The 12,368-nt window shown below is 39.1% G+C and overlaps 1 protein-coding gene across 2 annotated transcripts in view; it reads left to right on the top strand.

Annotated features, from left to right (window-relative positions):
• Positions 1–11,049, top strand: part of TSPAN2 (tetraspanin 2) — a 267,748-nt gene extending 256,699 nt beyond the window's left edge. For both annotated transcript variants that reach the window (XM_082247207.1, XM_082247208.1), the window contains one exon: positions 10,461–11,049. In XM_082247207.1, coding sequence (XP_082103333.1) covers positions 10,461–10,526 — 66 coding nt within the window. In that variant the 3' untranslated portion in view covers positions 10,527–11,049. The remainder of the gene's footprint in view (positions 1–10,460) is intronic.
• The last annotated feature ends 1,319 nt before the right edge of the window (positions 11,050–12,368 follow it).

Genomic DNA, 12,368 nt, shown 5'->3' with positions numbered 1-12,368 from the left:
TCGCCCCAGTGTGAACGGGGACTTAATGTCATGTTTACTGGGCAAATGATCGGTGAATGTTCACCGGGTTGGCTTGATACATAACGTGAATGTTGATCAAATAGGATTTTGGTGAATGTTGGGCTTATTACCCCTTACATCTCTTGTAAAATGTCCCCAAAAATGCTTTCTTACCTTAAAACAGTAACTGACTTCCATCTACTTAACCTTTTGCCTTTTAATTCAGATTAAGTTTATTGCATTTCGGGTACAATTAATCCATCCATGTAATCTAATACTTCAAGTTGCAGTCAGCCACTCATCTTGATAAGAAACTCCAATATAATGTTTCCTTTGTACACTCATGTTTTGTTTTTAGCGTCGTGACTACATAGATCATTCCTCCATATTCAATAGAAACATGTTAAGCTGCTAGAGTGCAGAAACAGGTGCACTCATTTCAAATCATTAAAGGGAATTATGATAAATCCATTCATGCTCTTAAATGCACTAAAATAGCTACACAGCTGGCTTCTAAGTAAATAAAGTATATATTATCTCCCAAGATGATTCAACTGTAGGAAATCTATTTTCTTTTAAATAGCAGGTAAGCATTTGTAAAATATGTAGTAATATTTTAGAACAAATGTTTAAAAAAAGGCAATACTATAAAGTACAACCATATGCTATAACACAGTTCTTTAAAAAATTTCTCCACCATCCTGCGTGGTAAAATACTTACCTTTGTCCTTTTGAATATTGGGAGTAAACCGAAAAAAGAGGGGAGGGGATACGCTCCAGGTCTCAGAGCCTATCAACCCAGAGTAAAGTAGGATGAGATTCCTCCAGGAGGGAGAAAGAGAAGAAAGAAAGAAGGAATGGAAAGAAGCAGAGGGCTGGTGGGATTTTTAAATGGTACCATACCACTGTTTTATATATAGAGACACATAACCATAAGATAAAAAATGTCAAATTTATAAATACAAAAAATTAAAAACAACATTCACATAACAAAAAAAGATATTTGGATAAATACAGAAGCATAGTGGATTCCTCAGTACTGTATACATCCGATATTAAGAACCGGATATTCACCCCACATGTTTCGCAGTTACATCAAACCGCTTCTTCTGGGGTATATATTGTGACAGAATTGTCCTGAGTTTCCTATACAACAGAAGTTAAAGTACATTATCAGTATTAGGATAATACATCTGCATAGGTGTATTATCCTAATACTGATAATGTAAAATTCATTTTTTCCAGGGAAGTCTATCCTGCATCCACCAGAAAACTATACTTTTACTTTCTCCATCATCTCCATCCCTGTGCAGTAGCAGCACTCACTGGGCTGGTTCATTTGGGGAGGGAGAGGTTGCTATTTTTTTCCAGCATTTATATATATATATATATATATATATATATATGTGTGTGTGTGTGTGTGTGTGTATATATATATATATATATATATGTACATATATATATATATATATATATATATATATATATATATATATGTGTGTGTGTGTGTATATATATATATATATATATATATATATATATAAATGCTGGAAAAAAAACAGCAACCTCTCCCTCCCCAAATGAACCAGCCCAGTGAGTGCTGCTACTGCACAGGGATGGAGATGATGGAGAAAGTAAAAGTATAGTTTTCTGGTGGAGCCAGGATAGACTTACCTGGAAAAAAATGTATATATATATATAAATAACAAAAAAACAGCATGACCTACTTCCAGAGCAAAAGAGCAAACAAGCCCAGTACAACACGCACTTCCATAATAAGATCAAATCAGGCATGCAGCCCCCCTGCTACGTTGATAGCAGACTGCATGCTCCTTGGCTTCTAGGTTGTGCTGGCATGAGGGGGGGGGGGCTATGTACTATCTACCCTGCTCCCACAAGGGGCAAGAATTTGGTTGTACCCTCCCAGGAGAACTGGTTTCCAGGAATCCCTTGGACCACTAACTAGTTCGCTGGTGCCTACAGGTAGGGAGCAGTATTAAAAAACAGACATGTTTTAAGATTATTTTATTGTTCTATTTTAAAGTGATACCAAAGCCTTGTTTTTTTTGGGGGGAGGGGGAGTTAAAACTAATAAAAACATGTTATACTTACCTGCTCTGTGCAGTGGTTTTGCACAGAGCAGCCCAGATCATCCTCTTCTCAGGTCTCTCGTAGGCCCTGTAGGCCTCTCCCTCCTGCCTAGTGCCCCCGAGCCCAGTTGCTGCTCTGTGTGTCCATTCAGACATGGAGCCATGGCTCGGCTCTGCTCCCTCCTTCTCCTCATTGGCTCACTGCTGTGTCTCAGCCAATCAGGAGGGAGAGTCCAAGACAGCTGAGTCTCTTGTGCAACATCGCTGGATCAAGATGGGGTTCAGGTAAGTATTAGGGGGGCAGAGGGGAGCTGCTGCACACAGAAGGTTTTTTTTTTTTTTCTTTATCTTAATGCATAGAATGCATTAAGGTAAAAAACCTTCTGCCTTTAGAACCACTTTAAGTAGCATTTACCTTTTCAAATTCCAGTAAAATCTGAAAGTATCTTCTGGCGTCCATCCAGCATTTTCGGGTCAGATGAAGGAAGAGCATCTTCCTGAATCTGTAAAGATGTATTGTAAAGGGGGAATGGGTTTCTCAGATCCCATCCGTTATTACACCACCACACACTTTGGCTGTATTACGGACCGGCATTGTAATAAACAATACATATTATGGATTTCTATTGAACAAGATTGTCTATCCTTCCTTATTGAGGGAGCCCTGTGGGCTGGGGTTCCAGCTCAATGCCAGGCAAAACATCATCCATAAATTGAATCCATGCTGAAAGCTTTTTTCCCTTTGATGAAATGAGGAATTACAGCCTACCCATCGCCAATGACCCCGACCATTGGACACCCTAACTGGTCGAAACAATACAATTTTGTAATACTTTGATTCAACAGAGTGAGTTCTATGCGAGACACCAGGAAAATCCCAGATCTTTCCTAACTGGGATCAGTCAGACCAGAGCTGGACTTCTGGTGTTGCATTCAACTCTCTCATTTTATAAACTAATTGTCCGATACTGGGGCTTTTAAGAGGCCTTTGACCAGATTTAAAGATCTTTGCTCTTCGGAAGGACCAAAAACATGCACAATGTCTACTTCACATCAGTTCTTTTAAAACTTAAAACTTAAACTGCCCCCAGAATCATTTCTACAAAAATGAGGAAAGGATTTACAAAGGTCCTTCACAGAACAGCAAAGAGAACATGTAATTCTCTTTTGTTACAGAGTCATTCATCTGAAACAAATTTCAAGAGCTGAATTATAAAATCATGACCAGGTGGTACAGGACCCTTTTGGTACTGGCTCGCATATACTGTACTGTATACAGACCCGGATGGCAGGTGCTTGAGATGTAAAGCTTGTCTCAGGGACTTTATACACATTTTGTGGAACTGCCCTATTATCCAAAAATTCTGATCCCAGATCCTACCTGTAATCTTCCATTTTAGAGACATTTACCTTGAAAATTATTATTATTATTATATAGTATTTATATAGCGCCGGCAGTTTACGCAGTGCTAAAATAATCCGGCAGCTTGTTTACTTCACCTCATGCCTATTCTCAAATCCAAATATACATTTTTTTTTTACCATCTCCTAATGCAGCAAAGGCATTTATCCTATGTAACTAGAACCAACCCAATCTGCCCAATATTAGCCAATGGTACTCCAAAATAAATAACATCATGTACATGGAGGACCTGACCCTCCTCTCTGAAAGACAAAACAGAAATTTAAAAAAAAAAAAAAAAAAACTGCTTTTACTAGATTCAATAAAGGTTTTTCTCTGATTATGAAGCAGCTTTTTCGATTTACAGTTGAGGAAGGATAGAAAGCTTGCTACACACCTTCCAATAAGGCCTGCCTGTATCCTTTATAAGAAAGCACTGACAGGTTGAGAGTTTATTCTCTAATGTACCCTTTTTTTTCATCTCACCACCCCCTCCCAGGGGGATTTTAACTTAAGACCTTTAACTCATATCATATCTACAAATCATTGATATACAGTGCCTTGAAAAAGTATTCATACCCCTTGCAATTTTTTACATTTTGTCATGTTACAACCAAAAACGTAAATGTATTTTATTGGGATTTTATGTGATAGACCAACACAAAGTGACACATAATTGTGAAGTGGAAAGAAAATGATAAATACTTTTCAAAAATGTTTACAAATAAATATGTGAAACGTGTGGCATGCATTTGTATTCAGCCCCCCCGAGTCAATACCTTGTAGAACCACTTTTCACTGCAATTACAGCTGCAAGTCTTTTTGGGTATGTCTCTACCAGCTTTGCACATCTAGAGAGTGATATTTTTGCCCATTCTTCTTTGCAAAATAGCTCAAGCTCTATCAGGTTGGATGGAGAGCATCTGTGAACCACAATTTTCAAGTCTTACCACAGATTCTCAAGTGCATTTAGGTCTGGGCTTTGACTGGGACATTCTAACACATGAATATGCTTTGATCTAAACCATTCCATTGTTGCTCAGGCTGTATGTTTAGGGTCGTTGTCCTGCTGGAAGGTGAACCCCCGCCCCAGTCTCAAGCCTTTTGCAGACTCTAAAAGGTTATCTTTAAAGATGGCCCTGTATTTGGCTCCATCCATCTTCCCATCAACTCTGACCAGCTTCCCTGTCCCTGCTGAAGAAAAGCATCTCCACAACATGATGCTGCCACCACCATGTTTTATGGTGGGGATTGTATGTTCAGGGTGATGTGTAGTGTTATTTTTTCACCACACATAGCATTTTGCTTTTAGGCCAAGAAGTAAAATGTTGTTCTCATCTGACCAGAGCACCTTCTTCTACATGTTTGCTGTGTCCTCTACATGGCTTCCTGCAAACTGCAAATGGGACTTCTTATGGCTTTCTTTCAATGATGGCTTTCTTCTAGCTATTCTTCCATAAAGGCCAGATTTGTGGAGTGCATGACTAATAGTTGACCTGCAGACAAATTCTCCCACCTGAGCTGTGGATCTCTGCAGCTTCTCAAGAGTTACCATGGGCCTCCTGGCTGCTTTCTGGTTATTGCTCTCCTTGACCGGCCTGTCAGTTTAAGTGGATGGGCATGTCTTGGTAGGTTTGCAGTTGTGCCATACTCTTTCCATTGTTAGATGATGAATTGAACAGTGCTCCGATAGATGTTCAAAGCTTGGGATATTTTTTTTTTTTTAAACATAACCCTGCTTTAAACTTATCCACAACTTTATCCCTGATCTGGTGTGTTCCTTGACCTTCATGATGCTGTTTGTTCACTAAGGTTATCTAACAAACCTCTGAGGGCTTCACAGAACAGCTGTATATATATTGAGATTAACTTACACACAGGTGGACTCTTTTGACTAATTATGTGACTTCCGACAGCAATTGGTTCCACTAGATTTTAGTTAGGGATATTGGAGTAAAGGGCGCTGAATACGAATGCATGCTACACTTTTGAGATATTTATTTGTAAAAAATTTGGAAAACCATTTATCATTTTCCTTCCACTTCACAATTTTATGCCACTTAGTGTTAGTCTATCACATAAAATCCAAATAAAGTACATTTATTTTTGGTTGTAACATGTCAAAATGTGTAACATTTCAAGGGGTCTGAATACTTTTTCAAGGCATTGTACATGTAAAAATCTCCTCTTTTTTCCTCTCTTCTCCCAACTCTATTTTTGACCACATTTTCCTCCTTTATCCCTTCAGTCCATTTCATCATCCCGGGTTAACTGTCCCCTAAACCTCAACTAAATAAAAATTTCATTCTGCAATTTTAGTTTACAGTGCACTCTTTCTTATGAATTAATATTTAGGCATGTTTTTAATCTACACATGATCTTTAAACTGGTTTGGCAAACCGATATCAGTTTCTTTGTTCATGTTATATACTTGTTTCACTTGTTTTACCTTATTGTGCAAGTTTGCCCCACCTGTGAGTGGAACTGCCAGTACATGCAACCTTTCTTAACCACTTTACGACCGCTGTAGGTATACGCCGGTCGCGCGCAGGGAGCTAGGGGGTGAGCGCGCGCGGCCAGCGCTCGTCAGCGGGGAAGCCGATGCACGGCGCAGGCAGCTCGGATTGCTGCCTGACACCCGCGATCATTCCCTGCTGAAGAAGCTGTGTTCTTCTCCCTGGAATGATCACAGAGCCCCTCTGATCCTTCTATATAGGATCACAGGTCTCTATGATCATTTCACAAGCCACGTCCCCCACTGTTAGAAACACCCATTTAACCCCTTGATCACCCACACTGTTAACCCCTTCGGTGCCAGTGCCATTATTACAGTAACAGTGCATATTTTTAGCACTGATTACTGTAGTAATGTCACTGGTCCCCCTAAAAGTGTCAAAAATGTCAGTCGGGTCCGATCTGTCCACCGCAATGTCGCAGTCCTTCAAAAAATTGCAGATCGCTGCCATTACTAGTAAAAAAATAAAAATGACATAAATCTTTCCCGTAGTTAGTAGACGCGATAACTTTTGCGCAAACTAATCAAAATATGGTTATTGCAATTTTTTTTACCAAAAATCTGTAGCAGAAAATAAATTGGCCTAAAATGTTAAAAAAATTCTGATTTTTAATTTTTTTTGGGAGTGTTATATAGCAGAATGTGAAAAATATTGTTTTTTTTTTCAGAATTGTTGCTCTTTTTTTGTTTATAGCGCAAAAAATAAAAATCGCACAGGTGATCAAATACCACTAAAAGAAAGCTCTATTTGTGGGAAAAAAAGGACATCAATTTTATTTAGGTACAGCGTTGCATGACCGCGCAATTGTCCGTTAAATTAACGCAGTGCCAAATCGCAAAATAGGGCCTGGTCATTAAGGGGGCAAATTCTTGCTGTCCAGAACTGGTTAAACTGTGGAAATAAAGAATTGGAAAAAGAAAAGAAGGGGGAGCACAGGTTTTCTTCCTTCCTCACTGCTCCAACCCCACAATTGACATGGTTTTAAAGAGGAAGTAAACCCTCCTCTGACACTTCCACCTATAGGTAAGCCTATGATAAGGCTTACCTATAGGTACTGTAAATATCTCCTAAACATGTACCGTTTAGGAGATATTTACATTTCATGCAGCCAGTGACGTCACTGGCGCATGCGCTCTGAAGGAACGGCCGATCGTGCCGTTCCTTCAGAGCCCCGTGCCGTGACCATCGGCTCCCGCGCGCGTGTGCGGGAGTGACGTCACCGCGGCTCCGGCCAATCAGATGGCCGGATGCCGCGATCCCGGAAGACGGGCGACTGGACGTGTCGCCTGTGGTAGAGGTAAGCGAGCGGCGCGGCGGGGGCTCGTTCTAAGGTAAGTATTTCATAATGAGCTAGTATGCGATGCATACTAGCTCATTATGTCTTTCTCTTTCAGGATGTAAAGAAAAAAAAAAACATTTTTTCTCGGTTTACAACCTCTGTGCCCAGGGAACACTGGAGAAATAGTTCCCCATGACATCACTGCCCATAGCTGGTATTATTCCACATACTAGCAATGAAGATTTGCCCAAAAATGTGACCAGAAATATGAAAATAACCTCTACTGTGCTTTAGATAAGCGAGTGATTTAGCAAGATTCACCCAATAGCTTCCCCAATATAGGAAAATCGAATGCACACAGAAACGGGTGACAAAATCTATCAAATACTGGCCCAAATCTTTTGAGCCAATATTCACTAGGTGAATTGCCCAAATCATTTTTGGGAAATAGACACCTAACGACAAGTGAACGGATTAAGGAAAAAAACACTAAAAAATGTTCAAAGCTCTACCTGATTTAGAACCTATTCAAAAATGTTATTCCACGGAATCTGATTTCTTTCCTTTCCAATTTCAGCTGCCAAAAATTCTAAGCAAACTAAAACAACTTAAAGGCATTTCACACAAGTGCTAAACATCAAATGATTGCGTGTGCTTAATTATTCGATTGTCACATACCACTTTACAGTGGCAATATCAAAAATATTGAGGCAACTGGTAACAGAGTTGGGCACAACTAGTAGGAAAAGACAAGTTTTCATCATTATAAGAGTTGGGATTTTACTGCACTATTTTACACAGGATTTACAAACAACAAAGACAACTTTCTCCAGTGCTTTTGGGAGGCATTAACATACCCATATACTGTATATGTACCTTTGAAAATAACCTAGACTCAAACACAAAATACATTTAGATATATTGCAGTTTACCAGTCCTTGCTTTGTATTTGAATTAGTTTTATTTGTTCAAGCCTTTTCCCTTTTTTTTTCATTTTGTAATCCTGCAAATAACACACTTCCAGTCCAGTGTGTCTACGTTCATTACTCCACTGTATCTATGGAGGGAGCCATGGTTACCACACAGTCTGGACTATATGCTTTAGTTTATCTCCATTACATGCTGGATTAATGGGACTAGTAGTTTCCACAAGAAAGATAAGGATATTTGTCCTTTTTTATCTCACATGGCCAGGACTCTGCATTGCTTGCAAGATCATTGAGTATTTTTCTATACTTGCTGAAAATGTTCTTAAGCCTCGCACACACATGATGGGTTATTGAACAAATGATCATCCTTTTTTTTTTTTTTTGCATGCTAGACTTATATCGAAAATTAAGAGGTTACTAAAGTACAAAAAATCGTGTATGACAGAATAAAAATTTGGAAGCAATGTAACGTATTGTATTGTATTTGTAATGTATTTTCGATGAAAACTGTACTGATTAAAGGGAAATCGTACAATTTGATATCATACGAAAAATTTTTTGTGTTTGTCCCATCTGATAATTGCACACGACCTGTCCTCTCTCAAAAGCTGTGTACTAACGATCAGATTATCGTATGATTGCTTTGAAAGTGTTTTTTTTTTTTTTCGTACGATTTTCTGATCCTGTGTATTAGGCTTTAGCCAGGAAAATAAAAGCTGCAATTAAGGACTGATAAACAACTACTGCGGCAGTGCGGCTGTCCTGCGCAAACTGACGTAGACCTACGTCAGTCGCGCGCCTGCAGTTAGGGGGCGAGAGTGCACCACCTGCGGCGCGCTCCCACCCCCACTCGGCAACGGGGATGCCGATGCACGGGGCAGGTGGCTCCGATTGCCGCCTGACACCAGGGATCGCTCCCCGCTGAGAGAGAACATTGTAAACACACCTGACCATTCTTCTCCCTGCAATGATCACAGAGCGCCTGTGATCCTGCAATATAGGAACACAGGTCTCTGTGATCATTTCACAAGCCACGCCGCCCCCCCCCCCCCCCAGTTAGAAACAGGCCCCTAGGTACACATTTAGCCCCTTGATCACTTACTGTGTTAACCCCTTCCCTGCCAGTGTCATTATTACCATAACAGTGCATATTTTTAGCACTGATTACAGTAGTAATGTCACTGGTCCCCCCAAAAGTGTCAAAAATGTGAGTCAGGGGTCTGATCTGTCCGCCGTAATGTCGCAGTCCCGCAAAAAATTGCAAATCGCCACCAATACTAGTAACAAAAAAAAACAATAAAAATTACATACATTTTTCCCGTAGTTAGTAGACGCGATAACTTTTGTGCAAACCTATCAAAATACGCTTATTACAATTTTTTTTTTACCAAAAATATGTAGCATAAAACAAATTGGCCTAAAATGTTAAAAAATGTTGATTTTTAAAATTTTTGGGGGGCGGAATGGTATATAGCAGAAAGTAAAAAATATTGTTTTTGTTTTCAAAATAGTTGCTCTTTTTTTGTTTATAGCGCAAAAAATAAAAATCGCACAGGTGATCAAATAACACTAAAAGAAAGCTCTATTTGTGGGGAAAAAAGGACATCAATTTTATTTGGGTACAGCATCACACGACTGCGCAATTGTCCGTTAAAATAACCCAGTGCCGAATCGCAAAATATGGGCTGTTCATTAAGGGGGAAAATCTTCCGGTTAAGAAGTGGTTAAAGGAGAAGTGCAGCCGAAGCTCATTTGGCTGTACTTCCTTCTGCATTCCTGTGACCTGTTTTCAGCAGACAGCGGATGTCACAGAGCCGGGCTAGGCTCGGGGCAAGATCCCAAAAATGGAGTCGGGATCCGCCCACATGCCTGGACCGGCACCCGGCTCAGTCTCTTAGTGGGCCACTGAGAGCCTGAGCCGGCTTCTCCTCTTCCCTCCACAGCCCAGTGCTCCAGTGAGCATGGGGGGGGGGGGTCATACAGCAGAGGGCTGTGAGAACCGAGGCAATCAGCTGTGTTTGATCGCTCGGTTCTCAATGTTAGAGGCGCCGGAGGACAGATGCAGCATCACCTAGGTAAGTATGATCCTTAAAAAAAATATATACTTCTCTTTAAGAAAGATAAGGTATTTGGTTTAACATTTACCTGTTAGAATGTAGTTGTGTTTTATAATATATATATATATATATATATATACACATATTTGTAAATGTATTTAATAGATTCCTTTTTTTTTTTGTATAGATCTTCGGTATGATCTTCAGTATGGTCCTTTGTTGTGCCATCCGCAATTCAAGAGATATGCTGTGATCTGCCTATTGTGCCTTCCACCCCAGATCATCACAGTGGTACCTGCTGGCACAGGGACTGTTACACACCTGTCGGCTTGGACAAACCTTATTACCCAAGCAATGTATAATAAGCAAAATGCTATAAGCTATGCTTTGTATAAAACTAAGCAATATATTATAAAAGCCGTTGCTCCGAGGAACTGTTATTGAATGATGTAGCCATTTTTAAATATTGCATTTTCCGGTTAATGCTCTAGGAATTGTCTCCTTAACATGTAATTTGCTACTGTATAAAGTTTCAATATGTTTTTTGATTTTGGTGTAAATTGAGGCCTTATCTTTATATCTAGCTACAGTTTTATTCTTTTATTTAACTAAAATGTTAATATTGCTGTAAAATTACTGTATACATAGTAGATGTTTAAGATCATTTTATGCATTTTGGTTATATACAAAGATAATAACTATTTGAAAAAAAATGCAATGCTTGCCTGATTTATTAAATGTGACATGTATGAATGCACTGACAGTTCTATAGACTCGTTACCTCCAATGGTGGCTTGAAGTAGCTTTAGAGCAAAATGAACACACTGGACCACGTTCAGACTGATCCCTGTACCTCCATTCTTAAAGAGGGTGGTCACTGTGATAGTGAGAAAAAATCCAACAGGGACACCAACATATAAAATAAAATTAGGAGAGCAAGGAAAGACCTTGTGTTCATTTCCTCTCATCCCAGACACAATTGTTACTGTCCATTAAACACAAACACCAATTAAAAACCTGATGGAGGTTCTGACCCTTACCCAGTGTATCAAAAACTATAAAAAAAAAAAAAAATAAAGGGTTTGGCTGCAATTCTGCTTCAATAAGTAAGGCCAGGTCAAGTAGATGTCAAGTAGATGCTTAATGTTAGCCTATAGATAGATGGATGTAAATGGATGCACAGCCATTTACATCAGATTATCTCTAAATCCGTCTCGGTCCCTCCAAAAAAAAAAAAAAAAAAAAACAGAATAGAGTTGCATCCTTTTCAGTTTTTTTAGATCGAACAATGACGAATCAGAGGTAAATTTTTGGTAAGGGACCTAACATGGATCCATAAAGCTGAACAAACTGGAATTTCACAAAAGTGACATCTGTCCTGTTTAGCTCTGATTCAGCAGGGAATCTTGTTCAGGGATTCCAAGCTGATCAAAATGCATGCTGCCCATGTTCAAGGGCCCTTAAGATAGCATCTGCTAAATGAAATACATTTTGCAATAAATAATTAGATAGTATATAGTGTCACCACATGGTGGCACTGTGGACTCCAGTACAATATACTGTGCCATGTCCTATCAAATCCAAGAAGAAGTTTTGCAAAGAGAAATTGACTTTTCAGACACATGTTTTATCAATAAAAAAAGAGTAGTGTATATCTTTACTTAGACAATTTTACGAAAGCAGAACAATATTTAAAATCAAACTATATCAGAAATTGTATGTATATTAATTTTACCCATAGGACTTGCTAACTGCCCCCGATACAAAATTATAATTGCAAACGACACCAATAGATGATCTATATGATAACAATCAGCCAGGGATTGCTGCAGCCTAGGGTAGGTATTTTCCGCTCAACCAGTTTCGCTCTCAAAAAGTGCTTCCCCGGGAGCCTAAAACTTGATGTCTACATAAATGAAAAATAGAACATCAGAATAACACTTAGGAGTCTGAATAAAATAAAGTTTATACTTCATAGTTTTAGTTCAATCAATGTTACTTTACTTACATAATCTGATAGTTAAATACAAAAAATAGGTAAATGGAAACAGAGGACATCAGATACAGATGCGGATGGTAGGGTGGGTATAATGGG

The sequence above is a fragment of the Pelophylax lessonae genome (assembly GCF_965119305.1).
Source record: "Pelophylax lessonae genome assembly, chromosome: 2".
NCBI lineage: Eukaryota > Metazoa > Chordata > Amphibia > Anura > Ranidae > Pelophylax > Pelophylax lessonae.
The sequence above is the reverse complement of the archived record's forward strand: the minus strand, read 5'-3'. Positions and strand labels throughout refer to the sequence as shown.